The 19978-nt window shown below is 47.0% G+C and overlaps 1 protein-coding gene across 1 annotated transcript; it reads right to left on the bottom strand.

Annotated features, from left to right (window-relative positions):
• Window positions 1-389: 389 nt before the first annotated feature.
• On the bottom strand, window positions 390-17709 carry LOC144159902 (chitin deacetylase 8-like). The gene is made up of 11 exons (XM_077691557.1): window positions 17583-17709; window positions 17252-17344; window positions 16867-16959; window positions 16535-16627; window positions 16204-16296; window positions 15872-15964; window positions 13923-14018; window positions 5612-5909; window positions 2644-2829; window positions 1445-1690; window positions 390-772 (listed from the first exon to the last, which is right to left on the bottom strand). The coding sequence occupies exons 1-11, from the start codon at window positions 17707-17709 to the stop codon at window positions 409-411; spliced, it is 1782 nt and encodes a 593-aa protein (XP_077547683.1). The 3' UTR covers window positions 390-408.
• Window positions 17710-19978: the final 2269 nt, after the last annotated feature.

The raw sequence follows: 19978 nt of genomic DNA, 5'->3' as shown, positions 1-19978 counted from the left end.
TATCCACTTTGTCTGTAAGCAATAACAAACTGGAGAAACCTGCCACAAGGCATACTGAGAGATGATAAGGTTACAGCTGCGAAAAACAATTTTGCCCTGCTTTGTTTTTCTGCATTGTGTGTCTCACTACAATGTTTGTTATAAGTAATTTGTTCCAACCACTGGCCGATTTTTATGACCAGAATTTAACAATAGAACTTGTTATTTAGCATTTTTGTGGCCTCAAAACACGTAGACGTACAACAGTACATGTAAATATACAAATTATGCCAATAGCTTGCCTTAAGCCTTTATGATGGCGAGTTATCTATTACCAGTTCAGATGTGACACGTAAAAACACGCGCGAATACTACACTCTTGTAAATATCAGATAAACAGGAAAACGACCTCTCAAAATTACATTTATTTCAGATTCCCAAGGGGTTATTCACCCAAGGGTAATTTTTGGGACACCGGGAGCATGTCCTCATGTAGCGCTCGCCTCCTGGTGGAGTATTCTTGTACGAGCACGTCGTCGGCCTGGGACAGGTGCTCGGTCTACGGACGTTTCGTCCTGTGCATGGGCGCTTAGCGTAAGCGTTCAGCGGCTCCGGGTCCTCCATGAAACGCAGGACCTCGGAGGCGGTCACCAAATACACGTCGTCCTTCTGCAGCAGCCAGTCGACGAACCGCAGGTAGCCGGCCTTGCGCTCGGGGTGTTTCAGATACGCCTCGTGGAGAAAGACAGGGAAGGGGGCCCGGTTGGTGGTGTAGAATTCCTCGAAGTTGGACCTGCGCAACAATAACGTTGTATGGCTTCCTACAGGTAAATTTAGATTAGAATGACGTTGTTATGTTTTAAATAAATATGTAATTTTCTTCACTTGGACGCTTGTTTGCAGGGCGGGATGCGAAGATTTCAGGGATTTTAGCATAAAAGCAAAAAGTAATCTCCAGAAATAATGAAAGTTTAATTCACCTCTCGATCCTAATTTCATATTTTCCTCACCGTTTCTCAGACTTCGAAAAACGTTTGCTGCATTTGATGCACACCTTTTTCGCCTGTACAACTATAGTTGTGGATGCACAACTTGGGTAGCCTACGAATCTTAAAGGTCTCAGTATGGCTGCGCAAATTAAAGTTATTCCAAGAGGTCTCAAGGTGAATTAAATGGGCCGATCTCGCATATTTTGCATCATCTAGTGCCCTTCTTTGAGTCGCACACATTAGTTAATTCTGCATGCAGAAAGCCGACCGCCGGTTCATCCGTACGAGGTTCCGAAGAACAATGTGACCTTATATCAGCAACTGTCCTGTTTCTCCTTTTTCCTTTGGCAACGAGAACAATCACAGTGCGTGCACGTTTACGTGTTTTTACCTCTAAAAACAGCTCATGCCCAAAACTACTCATGCACTAAAAAGCAACATAAACATGGATCTCCGTAGAGAGCGTGCATGCGTACTTGAAGTACTCAAAAGTGTCCTCGGCGGTATCCGGCTGCGGCAGGCACGCGTCGGCCATTGCACATGGCAGGTCTCCCTTCGTGTGCCTCGGGAACAGCACGTTAATGGGCAGCACCCAGAGTCCTGGGTAGGAGCCCTCGGGACACGGCCACACGTTGCAGCTTCGTCGGAAGCCAAAGTCCATGGTGTACGGGTAGAATGGGCGCGCTCCTCTGACACGTTGGTGGACAAGCGTGCTGTCGTACCTGCATGGACAATACGAGGATCGTCATGAACCAGTGGTCACAATTTTTTTTAAGTTCTCGCAGAATGCAATGTCAAGGCGCAGGTTGCGGCTGTGCCAAATCAAACTAGTTTTGTTGTGAATTCTACGCGCCTGCTTTGGCGCTCCTTGCTTGCTTTTGTTCTATTGCGTTACGACCCACAATTATCGTTCACTTCTGACCTTAACGCAAGTTTGCATTTCTTAACAAAATTCTTACAAAAGGTAAGTTTTTAGGAGTGTTCCTAGAACAATTTGTACTCCTTCTTTTCTTTTATTTTCTTTTCTTGCCAAGATACAAGTTGTATTTGACGTTGCCGTAACGCTGTCAAGTGCTTGGGGGCTTGCAGCTCTGTCAAGCTGTCTTTTTCTGACAGCTTTTACTGCTTGCTCCCAGCGTCATGCACGTTTGTCCAAGACGCGAATAACGACAAACCAACAAACAAATAAACAAACAATTATTCCGGATTTTCGCGAATGGAGAATTCAGGATCGCGAAAATGTATTGCTAGCAGAGCTAGATAGTGGTGTTGAAAAACACGCAAATGTCGCATAAAGGTATCTGATTTCACGATTTTCGTTTCCCCCCTAAAACTTGTCCAAAGATAGCCTCTTTCTCTATTAGTAGAATTTGTACGGAAGATATCTTAAGCAGCTCTCTCCTTACTCGTACACCTTTTAAATGAATTCTGGGAAAACCGATGCAATGACGCATGCAAATGTAGTGTTCTATCAATCTTGTCTACACCTGGAGGAAGTCTCAACAGCGTAACAGAGAATAAAAAATTAGGTGATTTCTTGGGACTGCCCTAGTGGCCGTGTGCCATACATACTCTGAAGACGTGCGCTATTACGTGATGATACCGTGTACTAAACGACTTTAAAGCTCAGGAGCATAACTGCTTCGTCCGGCTATTGTTAGCCTAATGCACATACCGGAAGTGCTTGTGGAGCATCCGGAATCCCTGGTCTCCGCCGGTAATGAGGAATGGTCCCCTGAAACCAGTAACGTCGGAACCTGGCACGTTGGCAAACGTCCTGAGCATTTCCCGCTGGTCCAGGACCTCCCTCTCCCACTGGGTGCTGTTGATGGTCTGCCAGTAAGAGGAGTCCGCCCGGTGGCTGCAAACAATGAACACAAATAGCGGGCAATTGATCTTCGGGCAAATCTTATCACAGCCAAGGTAGTTTCCCGTGAAGCCTTTTGGTCCGTAAAAAATTTTGGTGTCCCTTGGGAAAGAGTTAAACGCCTGAGCCATTTGTCACAGCGAAACTGTATGTATATGAATAGCGTCCAGCCAATCGTCTCCTCGCCACGACATACGCCTCTTTATAAAATATAAATATTCCAAGAGGAGAAGTTTGTACAGTGCTCACAGATTGAAACACGACACTGCGAGCGTGTGGCCGTCGGTCCATGCAGCGCCGCCCGTGGAAGTCCGTGAAAGCTAGGTGTTGCATTGTGGTATAGCGCGAGGGTGAGAGCATATTGACCATAGGCTTACTGCTTCCGGTTGCCAATGAGCGGGACTGTGGTTCCCTGTAGCGACAGTGGGGCGCTGCAATCTTGAAGTGCTGGAACGTTGATTGATTGATTGTGGGGTTTAACGCGCCGACGCAACGCAGGCGATGAGGTGCGCCGTAGTGGAGGGCTCCAGATTAATTTTGACCACCAGGGGATTTTTAACGTGCGCCTAAATCTCGTACACGCGGGCGTTATTGCTTTTCGCCTCCATCAGAAAAGCAGCCGCCACGGCCGGGAATCGAAACCGCGACCTCGTGCTCAGAAGCTCAACGCCTTAGCCATTGAGCCACCGCGGCGGGTGGAGTGCTGGAACGCGTTTGTGCGCCGACGGTAGTACCCCAGCTCTGCGCGCAGCCGATTTCGCGACATCGTGTGCGCGCACTCTTGTAACGCCTGCCCTTCCATTGCGGCACAGTAATGTCCCTGTAATGAAACAGTCACGCTCATCGGAATAAAAAAAGCTCCTGTAAGAAGAAACAGCAAACTTTATTCCAGGGTGTAAACTAAAAAAAAGGAAAGACGCCTTTGCAGGCACGTTCGCGTGTGGGGCGGTGCATTAGTACTTCGTCGGTTCTCCTGTTTTTTTAGTTTATATCATGGAATAAAGCTCGCTGTTCCTTCGTGCAGACGCTCGTTGTATTCAGATAAGCGCGACCGTGCCTTACATGCACATTATCTGTGTCGCATAGGAAGGGCACGCGTAAGGAGAGCGCGTGAGCAGACGATGTCGCGAAATTGGCTGCGCGGACTGCCTGGCGGCTACCACCGGCGCACAAACACGCTCCTGCGCTCAAGGCTCGCAGCGCACCGCTGTCGCTGCGGGGAACCACAGCCCCGCTTATTGGCAACCGGAACCAGCAAGCCTACGGTTAAAACGCTCTCATCCTCGTTGTATACCACAATGCAACACCTAGGTTCCACGGACGTCCACGGGCGGCGCTTCATGTACCGCAGGCCACGCGCTCGCAATGTCGCGTTTCAATCCGTGAGCACTGTGCATGCAAAACCTTTCCACAGTACTAAACCTAGTGGCATATTTCACACGTGTCAACACCATTGAATAAAAAGTAAACATTAGGCGTATTTCAGGCAAAACATCAGTTCACAACTGCTACTAGCGCAGTTCTCTTGATTGTAAATAAATGTGTACTTGGGTTTTGCGAGAGCAAATTACAATACGTCTTGAAAACACTATTTCAAGCCAGAAATACAAAGCCTCCTCGCGCCCTAGCTGCAACCTTGTCGCGACACCATTGGGCGGCCGTCGAAGTCCAACAGTAACGAAACGAAGGGTTCCAATAGATATACGCGAGCAGCGAAATGCGGTAAATTGAATTTACTTTAGTAAACCTCCGCCGTGTTTATTGTGGGAATAGCGGGAAGGGAAAGAGTGTAGGAGGTGGGAGTAGGATTGAAGAGGCATTTACGTGGCAGGGGTGGCAGAAACTGTCGTCTTTCGACATTTGCAGCGAAGTGAGCATATACGCGACGCTTGTCGCTCGCTCGGAGAACAAAAAGCAGGTATTCAGGGCGTATCGGTGTTCGATTTGAAAAAATTACGCGGAGATGCCCCGGGCACATGAAAACCCACTATAGCTACAGTTTTTCTGGATTCCATCTTCACAGAGCGTAAGGGCTTAAATTTTTTTTAAAAGATTATTCCCAAACCTACACTTACTTTTTACGGGTAATGGACAATCTAACCCTAGGAGTAAAAGAACCCGCAGTCATATAGGCTGGCGCATCGTACAATCGGTTGACTACAAAATAATGTTAGGGTCAACAACTGCATACAAATAAAAATATTCGTGCAATGCTAAATGTCAAATAAACATCCAACTGTAATGCTGTTTTAATACAAAAGCAATTATTTTGCACCACTCGAATTTCTGCCATATTTTTTTTCAATGTTCGCTCATGCTTCCCGTTTAGATATTACTTTTAAATATTTTCGTTCCCCCTTCTTACAAAAATATTTACTTGTTCAATGTTTCACCTTCCACAAAGAAGTTGTGCCGCGTATTAGATAGCTTTCCTTCAGCCTCCTCTCTTTGTCCTTATCGCCACAAGCACAACAAAAAATCAATAGCTGTGTAGTGAAACTTCGTCGTCAAAAGAAAGGCAGAGCCCAAACAAAAGGTGTATTAAAGAAGAAACTGCTCAGTACCCGTACGGAAGCCTATTCACTCTTTTAATCTGCTCTCTAAAAGCCTCTTCATCAGAATGAACTAGTCTTCGGTATGACAGCCAAAGCATCTCTTTTTTAATATGCCTTTGGTCGGCAATTTCCCCTTTTTTGCTGTGAATCTTCTACCTCATCCAAAGAAATTTCGTCATACAGCAGAATTTGTAATATTACTTGCTTATCTAGGCACTTACCTAATAGACTTCACGGCAATCTCATTTCCCCACGAGTGTAGCTTGTTGACGGCTTCGTAGTCGAGGTATTCCGCCGACGTGAAAAAAGTTGCTCCGATGCCGCATCCGCTGTGCTTGTGCTTCCTTTTTGATGGGTCCAAAAGTTCCCGGTAGAAGGCCATGTTACCCCCGTTCACCGCGCCGTCGAATGTCAGCATCACAAACTGGGGCATCTCTTCCACTCGCACACCAGCGGGGGGCGCATCACTTGCGCGAAGGCAGCGAGGCCGCTTGCAGACTTCGCTGCGTTCTCCAGTTCCTGGCGTAACAGGACACAAAACTTTTATTGCAAACAAATAACTCATGCGCAACTCAAGATACTTAAGATACACCCTAAAGCGACTGCGGTGATTAGAAGATGTAAACAGGATCACCAGGGCCATGTCTACGAATTTTAGGGCAAACCGGCGTGTTTGTCTAAGGAACTGTCTCCCGTGAGGGATATATCTCTGCTTCATTACACAGCGTGGCTCCACTAATTGGAGTGGTCGCGTAGCTTCCAGTGTATCTCATAAGGATCGAAATCATAATCACCATTGAACACAAGTAATGCTGACAAGAGTGATGACCATGCTGATGCTGCGCGATGTACGCTGATAAATACGTACGCCATGCACTAGGGCCATCGGTCCGTGTGTTCAGCGCAGTTGATTTTTGGTGATAACGTCAAGAATGACTACATGTTCTAAACCCACGTGCGCACGTAGTGGGCTGACGCGCTACACATAGGAGTGTTCGGATGTTTACGGCAGAGGCTTTCAGCCTGCATCAGACCTAAAAACTACCAGCAGGATCATAAGTTCGGTACGTATATATGAACCACGTTTTTTTTAGCCAGGCATACAAACTATACCGCAGTTAAGTAAGCTCAGCATAGAGTGTACACAACACTACTAGAATAAAAAATAAAAGCACGTAACTTGCGTATACCTGTTCTCAATTCTAAGCCTGGTCGCGTCGCCGATAATATCCTGGAGCACAGGCGATTAGTTTCGATGGGCTAGTTCACTGGTAGACGGGCGTGTTCATTGGGGTGCGGGTCGAAATGTTTGCACAAAAACGTTTCGATACTTGGCCTCCGGCAGAAATATAGGCAAGCCAATGCTATTGAAATTCTATTAAAATACGGACTCCGATCTGCTGTTCGCTCAAGTTATATCAGCATCACACTCAAGTGGATCAATAAAAATGCAGGCAAGTAAAGGGGTGGCTACAGTAGTGTAAGGTGGTCTGTGTCCATACTTGGATTTTGAGATTCTTGGAGGTATGAACGAGTATATTGGCCTGATTTTCAATCTTACTTTTTCAGCTGCATGCAAATCCTCTCAGCTGCAGCCCGCCTTTTCGGTGGCTGTTCTAGATTAGAAGGTGCAAGAAGTGAAGATATGTTCTAAAAAACTGTGCAATGTCAACGCTACCATGCAGTATCTCCACCCGAGAGTTCAGGACACTGCAGTGTTATGTTCCTAACTAGCAAACCTTGCCGCGATGCAAGGAATATGAGTACTGGTTTCACCTCGGGAGAGCATATATATGGAATGGCGGAAGTCTCGTACATCGGGCCAAAAAGGCAGAGCACCGCCAGGAGCTCTACGACCAGACAAAGACGTCCAAGCATTTTGCCGAGAACGTTTGTAAAGCCGAATTATGAACATGTAGTTGCAAATGCTTGAGAAATTCCTTTCTGATGTAGCGTGAATATCATATATCCTAGTACGCTGCAATTTTTAAGAAATAAAATGGGGAATGCCCAGCTTCAAGGGAATTTTTTCGTATACATTTGGGTGCACCGTCTAATCCTCGTTGTCATTCATGTTATCTACTTCTCACAACCGCGGGGAACGTAATTACGAGAGCGAATATTACCTTACTCTTTATGACAGAGTGACAAGTAACTTCACCTTAATTGCATCAAAGTACACATCGGGAGCTGTATCGCGCTGTTTTCCGTAGGTGCGGTCGTGAGTGTTGTTAAGGCTGAGTTTGTGGACCCGGCACACCCTAGCTCGGACCTCGGCGTTAGTTAGCGCGTTCTTCAGTATCGGCTAATGCCACGTGCTGATCCGAATGGAATAGAGCGATTCATCAATCCTGCATTAACCGCACCCCTTCAACGCTGAGTGGCTTTAGCGGAAACAAAGCAGGCGAGACCGGGCACACGACTCCCAGAGCCATCCCAGCACGGGCGACTCTGATGAATGGAGGCAGCATGATTCAAGCACCCAGGCACACCTCGTACCTGGAAAAAAGGTCTTCCTGGTCTTCCCATACCAGCAGCGTCATCGCATCCTCTCCGTCTGGGTTACGTGGGCAAGCAACCAGAACGGCTGCGTGCGATGGCAGAGCCTAGTGCGTAAGATTGTGGGTCTGTGATTGGACCAGACATTTAGGAGTTTTATTACCTAGGAGAACTCTAAGGACTTCGGCTTGAACAAAATTACGCCCATCTTCCGGCGAGGGAACCCTGGTGTGATGCGACGCATCGGGGGGTTCAATTGGTGTTTCCGTTGGGTTCATTCTCTAAATCGGGGGAAACGTGTTGTGACGCGAAGTCGAACGAGAGCGAGCACTGACTGAACCGCCGCAGCGCGCTACCCGCTTTATATTCACAGCGCCTGAAGGAGAGGAGACAGCGGGGGAGAGTCGCGCATGCGCGCACTTGCGCGACGTGAGCGGAGCGAAGCGAGCGAAGCGCGCGCACGCAGCTGTTGTTTATGATAATGAGACGGATTGTGAGTGTTGCGCACAGCTGTCGGAGAGAAGAGCGGAGGAGAGAAGAGCGGAAGAGAGTCGCGCATGGGCAGGTGGCGTGCGGACGTCGCCGACGCCGACGCCGACGCGGGAGGGACATGCCTCAGAGCAAGAGATGCGTCGCATCTAAAAAGGCGGTGTTGCGAGCAGCCGAGTGTTGCTGTTGCTGTAGCTGTTGCAGGCTGTGCGATTCGTTCGATCAAAGCATCCAAACCTGTGCTCGTTATGCAAATACTTGTATACACTTTTTTCTCCTTCATCAGCAAGCATCGGTCTCTTGATCAACGTCTCCGGTCACCAGTCACGCTACCAGGATGGTTTCCTGAGCCCCGGATCCCCAACAACTGGTGTGACCAGTGGGATTAGACCACGCACATCGCAACAGCGCGCCGTTAGCTTCGCCTACGCCACCCCAAACTTGGTGCATAAGACTACCCTAACAAAATGTTTCAGAAAAAAACTAGGCTTGGGCTAGACTTTCAAAGTTCCTCGGCCGCGTATAATCACTGTCTGTTTGTGTCCTCAACACCAACAGTTGTAGAAGCTAATGTATGACGCCTAAAATCTACCGTCGGTAAAAAACGTTGCAGCTTACTCTATTTAATAGGACACAGATGTTAAAAATGCGAATGCACTCGCAAACAGAGCCATTACAAGAACGAATACTTGAAGTCTGTCATTTGGCTTTGCGGCGCGTGGTTAAGAGAAATTCATACAGAGTGTAAAAAAACCCACCGCACATTTCCCTCAACCTAGGCCGCAGTTTTCATTTTTAAGATCGCCGGCCTCCCGCGAATACCCTAATCATACCATAATCCCGGGAATACCATAATCATCCTGGCCAGTTAGACCACCCGACGGATGTTCGCGAGATAACTTCTGGTGTACACAATGCACACAGTAAACTGCGTTTTCGGTGCACCTTAAACATGAAAAATCTGACTGCAAAGAAAACACGATACGCAAGTGAGAAATAGAGCAAACGATCAGCATGATGTTCAAGAAAATAGTAAGTCCACACAACGCACGCACAGCAGTCGAAAACGATCTAGGAGATAAAGTACGGTAAACTTGCTTAAGACAAAAAATGTCGGCAAAATCGCCAGTAGACGTGCCGAATCCTGTATTCTGTTAGAATTCCTTGTATCTAAACCTCAGACCCTAGCCTTTGGCTAGGGATCCAAGCAGTTTTTCTGAGCTATCATATTGGATTTGGAAAAAAAGGGAAATGAAATGAAATGAAAGTTCAGGTGTTACAGGAGTCAACAAAGCTCCATTTTACTTTGGGGGGCTGGATCAAGCGTTTGAGAACAAGATTTGATTGAACGATGTGTGCTGCAGCATAAGAATTCCGCAGCGATGCTATAGACCCTTCATCGACTGGACACGCTCTAGTGAACGCATTTAACGCGTTAAGTGCCAAATGATGGACTTGCTCTTGACGTGAAGGACTAGGTTTCTTTCTTATCCAAGGGTTGAACCTGTGAATACTAGAAGTTACTAAAGAAAACTCAGACGGCGCAGGAAAAAGGTCAAAATTATTGGTTGGCGCAGAAAACGTCAAATAGAGATAACAAAGGCTTGTTTAGGACCTAGGTTTTCTTGCATTCAAATTTAGCGTGCGCTGCATACGTAGACAACGGACACGAACAGAGATAGAGACAAACCATACGGTGATGTTGAAACTTGCAACTGGTTTGCTGAAAGTGTAACCAGTTCCCTATAAGCATGCTACACTGCCCTCAAGCCACACATCACACAATTTCTGCGTAACATATGGCTAACACGGCAGTGAACCAACGGACAACAAACTACACATAATAAAACCACAATTTAGACGATACACGATTGATCCACACAACCGACAGAAGGGAGTTGCCATAGCAAGATAACGGCTAGCCCACACACATGTGACGCACTCACACCTGCTTACTGGATCGCCAAAGGGCTTCTGTGGCAGCTGTGTGGAGTGTCTATTCATAGTTCGCGTCCTAAGAGCCTGCCAAGTACTCGGCACAACACGACATAAACATTTATCTGAACTCTACAAACGACCTATTCTACTGCACCCATCGCACCTTCTAGCGCACGAACGCATGTTTTCTGTCACACGTGTTAAGTTTTTATCTGGTGTGAAATTCCTACAGCTCTGGTCATATCACTCATAATCATCCTGGCCCTATACTTCAGCGATCATTATTATCTTTTGTTTCGCTTCATGTTTACTTTTACTCACTGGTTTTACTATTTACGGTTACATCACTAAAAAAATAACTGTTTGCACTAGTTGGTCTTGTGCCAATAAACATTAAACATAATCACCATTATCCTCATATAGTGAGCATCAATCTGTACGATGCGCTAGTGCCCACTTGGAGGAGATATGATCAACTGCCCTTGTACTGTTGTGGCGAATGCACCGTGTACTTCGTCTGCTTCTCACCACAATTATCATCATTATGCCGTACCTCATCCCTTCCTCATCCCCATCCTCATCATTATTCCTGGTGCTGGAGTTCTGGGTTGCCGCTCAGTATCAACGCGCTGTTTCGACTGCCTTTGTGACGTCTCTTCTGGGTGACGGCTGTTCTTGACGTCTGGCTCAATATATACAAGCGTGCGATAGGGTGGGGCCTATCACAGTCATTCGGAAATATTTCACAATGATTGTACCATACATGTCTGCCCCTGTCCGTTATCTAAGTCTGCTGCGCACGCTGTTACACTTGAAGCAACCTAAAAGATTATAAAATAAATATTCTTAACACTATTCCTGAGTAACTCTTTCCGTTAAATTTGCAGAAATTCGCGGCATGGTCTAAAAGTGTAAATCATTCTTATGTAGCCTGTCTTCATTTTGCGTTCTTCACAGTCAGACTTAGCTATGAGCAGCCAGTTACATTGTGCCATTATTTGTTTTAATGTGTTGCTTTGTGCTTTCTTGCCAATTATGTGTATGCGCTCCAACTAAGCAATAAAGGCCTTACTTCGGCAAGTAAGTATTTTCCCCCAGGTGCAAAGACGTACTCACAACTGGTCCGTTTTCGCAACAATTATTGCCTGCTTTCGTATTTCCTTCCTGGTCTTTTCTTATCCTGGTCTGCCGTTTGCGGGCGAAATGTATTCTATAATATTTACTTGGAAAGTCATATTTGAAGTTTTTTATTTGTCTTTTTTCAGATCTTGTCTCTTGAAATTCGCTCCAACCAATTTTGTTCATGTACATCAATCTGACGATAAAATAGGGTAACTCCACCAATTACATTTTCTGTGTGAAAATACAGGCCGTTGAACCAATAGCCTCTTTAAACATTTTTTTTTCGCGTTTCCGTCGTCCACTTGGGAACCTTTCTATTTTCGCCGTCCGCTCTTGTAAGAGTTGTAAATATTTCATTTTTTATTTTGTAATGTCACTTTTACAATGTTTGTTTTATTTTTGCATTTTTTGCGTTTTTTATATTTATTTCGATCAAATATCTCCATTTACGCCATTGTGACGAATAAATGTATGTCGGCCAATTCTGGACTTTTATGCAAATTCAGGGTGTTAAATGGTTGGAACTGGGGTGGTTCTAAGCAAAGAATGTAATGCATTAATTTAGTAACGCCACATCTCTATACGAAAAGCTTATTGCAGCAGCGATGCCGCCAGTCGTTATTGCTAACATGGCCTGCCATATGCTCGCTTTAATCTTGACTTCAGCTGTTCAATAGGATGATGAAGGCTCTACACTGATGAGGCTGTTACCTGAACTGGCTCGCATGTACACGTTCAGACGGATGATTCGCGGATTAAGAATAAAAACTCGAACAATATTACCGTTTTGTGCTAATGAGTTGGATGTATTGAGTGGCCTTCATCGTTTTATGACAGGCGTTCAACGCGCCATGAGCGAATGCTGGTTCATTCTATGTTGACTCACAGCAATTAACCGTACCGAAATGAGCATACAGCAATTACCCTTTACCTTTTTTTCCTTTTCTGTTCTTAATTTTGGAGTCTTCATGAAGGTAGATTATTTTACTATTTCTAGCTTTCATGCCTCATAAAGCTGACTTCTGGCAAAAGCGTCTGTGGGGACATCACGTAAACGTAAGCAGCACGCCCACGGGAGAGGGCAGCCGTCCTTAAGGCCATCCTCGAAAGGGAAACAAACTGCAAAAAGCGGCTTTTTCTTGAGTCGTGGCACAGTCAACGAACCCCTGGGAACCTTAATGCCTCGCTTGGTACTCTCCCTTCGGTGTACACACACGCATTGCGTGGCGCAGCGAATGGCTTTCCGTGAGGGCAGCAACAGTGAAAGACTATAAGACGCAGCTGCAGAGTGGCCCCAGTGACACCTGAAGAAGAAGCCGAGCCGGCTTCGAAACGTCGGGTTTTGCCTTGTACGATTGGTTGGAGCATAATTAAATTTTAAGTGCGAATGCACTTCTTAAGCGACCCTGAATCACGCGTCCACCGCCGTCCGTCCGTTCGCACCACATACCCACTTAGGGCGATTGGCCAAGAAGAGTTTCTAATTTTTTTAGCACATACCCACTTAGGGCGATTGGCCAAGTAATCTGAATCACGCGTCCACCGCCGTCCGTCCGTCCGCACCACATACCCACTTAGGGCGATTGCCCAAGAAGAGTTCCTAATTTCTTTAGCACATACCCACTTAGGGCGACTGGCCAAGAATCGGGCGTGAGAAGGGCTAATGCACCCGCTTAAAGGAGTACTGACACGAAATTTCAAAGCTGAGATCCGATCTAGCAATCAAGTACAACGACAACACAAATAGGTATCTGTGCATGGCACATACCCACGTGGGGGATTGGCCAGGAATCGGGCGTGAGAAGGGCTAATGCACCCGCTTAAAGGAGTACTGACACGAAATTTCAAAGCTGAGATCCGCTCTAGCAATCACGTACAACGACAACACAAATAGGTGTCTGTGAATAAATGCATCTTTCTTTCTTTGTAGTTGTGTGTGTGTCTGTGATCTCTCTTTCGCGAACATTACCGAACCGCGCAAATTCAACTCCTGCATTCGCACTTTCACATTCTTCCCCTCGGGGAAATGCGGCGAAATTTTTTGTTTACTAATTTCCCAGCCAGTCAGAAGTCTGTCAAAATGTTCACCTTCACATTTCATTGCCTGCTTCGGGTGTGTAACTGTCTCATTCATTATTTCGTCCGCTGTTCAAACTCTATGAAAATTATTAACAAACTCACCTGCCACAAACGTGTAGCAGCTCCTAATTCCGAATAACGAGACGCGAGGTGGCTTCTTCTAGTTCTGCCCGCGAAGTGTGGTTCGCCCTCCAGCTAATTGGAACTCCGCTTAATTCGAACAATTTTATGGACCCTTCTAGTTCGAATTAGCGAGGTTTTACTGTGATTATTATTCTTGTGCTAACAGCAACAGAAGGGGCCCCGGTATTCACGTATACACAGTGGCATTGCACCCTCGTTCATATATTTGTTTTTCCTGCTACCACCATAAATATTGGAACAAATCCCATAATCAATACGTACCACTCTGAGTGCCAGAGGTGGCAGGCACCTCAGTTGCATGGTCAGACGTGTGGCTGCTTTGCCCCTCTGATGATTGGGTCACCCTGGAAGTCGCCTCTGAAAAGAAACTGGCAGTTTTAGGGGCTTCCACTGTGAAACTTACGAGTGATTTCTTTGAAGGAAGTCTTTGACACCCTGTGGTTTATGTTAGGGTTAAACAATCCCTCTCTTTATCTGAGAGCACTTGAGAAGGCAAAGGATACAATTTCGTTCCTCAATTTTATTTCCACCGCTTCAATCAATCATCAATTCGTCAAGCCTTTGTACGGCTTTTTGTCCGTTCCTCCAAACATACTTTATGTTAAAATAAACTGAATGGAATTGAATTGAATTGAACCTGGGTCCGGCTTTCCTGATTAGCTATACTTTTTGTTTCAGGATAGAGCGGGGCACAGCCACAATCCCGAAACTCATTTTAGGTTCACCAATCGTCCGTAGCTGTGGTGTTTGTTAACCATAAATGTTTCATCAAGTTTTGATGGGTTAGCTTGTTATTGCATTCATGAATTGCCGAAAAGCAAGCTTCCACTGCAAAGCACACCAGCGGTATTATGCCTAAGCATTCCAACGGAAGCATGCGTTTGATACGCTAGGCGCTTGATGGACGCTTGGCCTAGCTCTTAGCTCCACTAAGCAATAAGAGCAATACTAAGCTTCTTATCGCTGTTTTGACACGGCAACAAATCTGCTAGACTTACACAAACACTGCGCGTCCGAAGACATTATGTCGCGTTTTCCGGCGATTTCATTCGGGAAAAAATGCGGCGCTCACCCACCCTTCGACAGCGAAGCCATAAATTGGGGATATACGCAGCTACTTTAGCATGCTTTAAACGATCGAAGGCTCATCAAAAGGAACTGCAAGTTTTCTGCTGAAACACAGCACAGTATTTCAGAGCCGCGACGTCGGGCACATTCTGACGTGTCTGCCGAAGGTGAAGACTTCCATGCCTGATACGAATCACACAATCGATCACGTAATGCAAAACTCAAATCAAGCTCTCTATCCCTCATATCTCCCTTGACTTTCTCGTGTGCTCTTTTAAAATTTACCGCTTTGGCTTTAAGACACGGACGCCTTCTTACAGCGTTTGTTCCTTGGCAACACGCGCCACCCTGAGTGGCCTAAAGTTTACGGATGGCTTGATGGCCTCTGGCGTAGTCTTTTTGGGGCGCATGGTCTTGCTTCTTAAAATACTGCAGCTGCATCCACTCCTGCATCTCGTACGTATGCTGCTCTCCGCTTTTCGCCTCTATCACCAAATGCTGCTACAATGGCCGGTATAGAACGGGCGTCCTTTCGCTTAGCAGAACAACCTCGTACCCACTGAGCCACAGCGGAGGGCAACTACGGCATTGCTGCTGCACCTCTGCCAACGAGGGCAGCCGGTTTTGCAGCCTCCTTAAGGTCGATGCAACATTTTCTCTTCAGTTTAATCATTCATTACCCGTGCGATGATGGCCACAGCTGGGGTTACCATGCACACGCAAACATTGTGACATCACTTAATCTTTCATAGGTTGATACTCTTCCTTCTACCATAGTGACTATCTGCTAAAAGACCATAGCTTGCGTAACCCTAGAGGCGGCAGAAGGGTCAGGCCACGATGGTGTAGCAATGGTCGTCTGGCTGCTTGGCCACTGTGGTTTTTCGGTGGTGAAAAGCTCCTCTGCAAAGAAAGCTACAGTTGCAGGCCCTTTCATTGTGGAAGTTGCGGGTAAATTCATTGAAGAGAATGTTGGGCTAGTAGTGCTACCACATGCAATTTGATAATTATCAGTGCAATGGCGGCAACGGCAGGGATAACCATTCACATGTGCACATTGTGACATCACCCAAATTTTTCATACGTTCATATTCTACCTGCTACCGTAGTGACCGCCTCCTAAAAGACCATAGCTTACGTACCCCGAGAGGCGGCAGAAGTGTCAGGCCACTTTGGGTCACGTTCGGTTGTCTCACTCCTCGGCCACTTTGGTCGTTCGGTGGTGTAAAGATCCTCTGCAAAGAAAGCTCCAGTTGCAGTCCCTTTCATTGTGGAAGTAGCGGGTAATTTTATTGTACAGAATGTTGGGCAAGTAGTGTTCCCACATGCAATTTATTACTTATCGCTGTTATGGCGGCAACGCCAGGGGTAACCATATACATGTACACATTGTGACATCGCCCAAATTTTTCATACGTCGATATTCTTCCTGCTACCATAGTGACTGCCTGCTAAAAGACCATAGCTTACGTACCCGGAGAGGCAGCAGAAGTGTCAGGCCACTTTGGTGCAGGTGTGGTCGCAGGGCTACTTGGCCACTGTGGTCGTTCGGAAGTGTAAAACCTCTCTGCAAAGAAAGCTACAGTTGCAGTCGCTTTCATTGTAAAAGAAGTGGGTAATTTTATTGTACAGAATGTTGGGAAAGTAGTGCTCCCCTATGCAGCTTAATATTATCGGTGCGATGGCGGCAATGGCCGGGATAACCACACACATGTACACATTGTGACATCACCCATTATTTTCATACGTTTACATAATTCCTGCAATCATAGCGACTGCCTACAAAAAGATGGTAGCTTAAGTACCCCTAGAGGTGGAAGAAGTGTCAGGCCGCTTTGGTGCAGGTTCGGTCGCCGATGTACTTGGCCACTCTGGTCGTTCGGTGGTGTAAAGCTCCTCTGCAAAGAAAGCTCCAGTTGCAGTCCCTTTCATTGTGGAAATCTTGGGTAACTTTATTGTAAGAAATTCTGGGCAAGTGGTGCTCCCCCTTGCAGTTCAGTAATTATCTGTGCGATCGCGACTATGGCCGAGGTAACCATACACATGTACACAAGATGACATCGCCCATATTTTTTATACGTTGACATTATTCCTGCTACCATATTGACTGCCGGCTAAAAGACCATAGCTTACGTACCACGAGAGGCGGCGGAAGTGTCAGGCCACTTTGGTTCAGGTTCGGTCGTTTGGCTCCTTGGCCACTGTGGTCGTTCGGTGGTGTAAAGCTCCTCTGCAAAGAAAGCTCCAGTTGCAGTCCCTTTCATTGTGGAAGTACGGGTAATTTTATTGTACGAAATTCTGGACTGGCTAATTTATTCTGGCTAAATTCTGGCTAATTTATTGTATAGAAAGTTGGACAAGTAGTCCTCCTACATGCAGTTTAATAATTATTGGTGCGATGGCGGCAACGGCAGTGGTAACGATACACACGCACGCATTGTGACGTCTCCCGTACTTTTCATACGTTTACATTATTCCTGCTACCATAGTGACTGCCTGCTTAAAGACCATAGCTTACGTACCCCGAGAGGCGGTGGAAATGTCAGGCCATTTTGGTTCAGGTTCGCTTGTCTGGCTCCTTGGCCACTGTGGCCTTTCGGTGGTGGGAAGCTCCCCTGCAGAGAAAGCTTCAGTTGCAGTCCCTTCCATTGTGGAAGTTGGGGCTAATTTACTGAATAGAAAGTAGGACAAGTAGTGCTCCTACATGCAGTTTAATAATTATTGGTGCGATGGCGGCAACGGCAGTGGTAACGATACACACGCACGCGTTGTGACGACTCCCGTACTTTTCATACGTTTACATTATTCCTGCTACCATAGTGACTGCCTGCTAAAAGACCATAGCTTACGTACTCCGAGAGGCGGTGGAAATGTCAGGCCATTTTGGTTCAGGTTCGGTCGTCTGGCTCCTTGTCCACTGTGGTCGTTCGGTGGTGGGAAGCTCCTCTGCAAAGAAAGCTTCCGTTGCAGTCCCTTTCATTGTGGAAGTTGCGGCTTATTTATTGTATAGATTGTAGGACAAGTAGTGCTCCTACATGCAGTTTAATAATTATTGGTGCCATGGCGGCAACGGCAGTGGTAACGATACACACGCAAGCATTGTGACGTCTCCCGTATTTTTCATACGTTCATATTCTGCCTGCTGCCATAGTGACTGCCTGTTAAAAGACCATAGCTTACGTACTCCGAGAGGCGGTGGAAATGTCAGGCCATTTTGGTTCAGGTTCGGTCGTCTGGCTCCTTGTCCACTGTGGTCGTTCGGTGGTGGGAAGCTCCTCTGCAAAGAAAGCTTCAGTTGCAGTCCCTTTCATTGTGGAAGTTGCGGCTAATTTATTGTATAAATTGTTGGACAAGTAGTGCTCCTACATGCAGTTTAATAATTATTGGTGCGATGGCGGCAACGGCAGTGGTAACGTTACACACGCAAGCTTTGTGACGTCTCCCGTATTTTTCATACGTTCATATTCTGCCTGCTGCCATAGTGACTGCCTGTTAAAAGACCATAGCTTACGTACTCCGAGAGGCGGTGGAAATGTCAGGCCATTTTGGTTCAGGTTCGGTCGTCTGGCTCCTTGTCCACTGTGGTCGTTCGGTGGTGGGAAGCTCCTCTGCAAAGAAAGCTTCAGTTGCAGTCCCTTTCATTGTGGAAGTTGCGGCTAATTTATTGTATAAATTGTTGGACAAGTAGTGCTCCTACATGCAGTTTAATTATTATTGGTGCGATGGCGGCAACGGCAGTGGTAACGATACACACGCACGCACTGTTATGTCTCACGTATTTTTCACACGTTCATATTGCCGCGAACCATGCATTGGGTTTGTTTGTTTGTGTTTTGCTTTTACCGCCCGGCTGCACCGGTCTGTGTTATCTTTGTGCCAAGGAAACCGCGTGTTCCATTCTTTCTTTCTTTGCCGCTTGAGGTATCTGTTCTGATAGGGAGAGCATTCCGATCTAACGTGAACAGCCTGGAATAATCTTCTTGGATCTACAATGTTCTCGATGCGAATCGACGGTTCGAGAACCACGCGCGCCGAAAGATAAAAAGCCTGCAGAGCAGACGCCGGGGCATTCGATTCTGCGACGCTCGCCGACGCAAGTCACTTTGTTGATCGCTGCTTCGCCGCCTCTGTATTCTTTTGAGTTGTTAGGGGAGCACAAGTTCGCTCCAAATAAACTTGTTTCTCCTTCAAGACAACTGCATCGTCCTTGGCTTCGTGACATCTGGTGGAGGTGCTGGGTACGCACCCTTCATGCCCACTACAACCTCGGGAAGCCGCCAAGCCGGTCCAACAAGAGCCAGCCTCCGCCTGCAAGATTTACCACCCGAGTTCGGTTTGATGCCAGAAGGGCCCAAGAAAAGGAACGCTGCAACCAACACCATGGGGCAAGAAACAACGTCACCAATCATCCTGCAGCAGCTCCGGGAACCGCCATCGTTACGGGGAGCCCCCGCTGAAGACCCCGAAGAATGGTTAAAGAAGCTGGAGCGCGTCCGCATCTTCAACAGGTGGGACGACGAAGAAACTTTCCGGCATGTCTTCTTTTACTTAGAAGATGCTGCTCGAACTTGGTTCGAGAACCATGAGAGTTCTTTGACCGACTGGACTCACTTCAAAAGGGAGTTCCTTAAGACATTCACTACCGTTGTGAGAAAAGAGCGAGCTGCGCTTTTGCTTAAAAATCGGACACAACACCCCAATGAAGGGGTCGTCATCTTCGTTGAGGAGTTGAAGCAACTATTTCGCCGCGCGGACCCCGAAATGACGGAAGAAAAGAAGTTACGCTTCTTGATGCGCGGTGTGAAGGAGGAACTGTTTGCTGGACTTGTCCGAAATCCGCCAAAGACCGTCACCGAATTCGTGACAGAAGCCAGCACCATCGAGAAAGCACTCGAAATGCGTGCTAAGCAGTACGACCGGAACTATGTTGGCACGGCCAATGCGAATTGCGTCGACAACGTGCGCATTCCCGAAGATGGCCTACGAGATACTATCTGCGAAATAGTGAGGGAGGAGCTGCGGAAACTGCTCCCGACGCCGCCGCAATCACAAGTCGCTTCTCTTACCGACGTCATTAGAGAAGAAGTGCAGCAAGCGCTGGGAACTTCAACGACGCCAGTAGCACCTCGCGAGCCGCAAGCCATGACCTACGCGGCTGCTGTACATCGCCCTCGCCCACCTGCACCCTATCGTCACGAGGCTCTGTACCGTCGTCCCCTCTCGCCGGCCCGACCACCTGCCGCGCATCC

The sequence above is a fragment of the Haemaphysalis longicornis genome, unplaced genomic scaffold (genome assembly GCF_048455015.1).
Source record: "Haemaphysalis longicornis isolate Haplotype H1 unplaced genomic scaffold, Haemaphysalis longicornis Haplotype H1 scaffold_10, whole genome shotgun sequence".
In the NCBI taxonomy this organism is placed as follows: domain Eukaryota; kingdom Metazoa; phylum Arthropoda; class Arachnida; order Ixodida; family Ixodidae; genus Haemaphysalis; species Haemaphysalis longicornis.
Note: the sequence above shows the minus strand (reverse complement) of the source record. Positions and strands in the feature narration are given on the sequence as shown.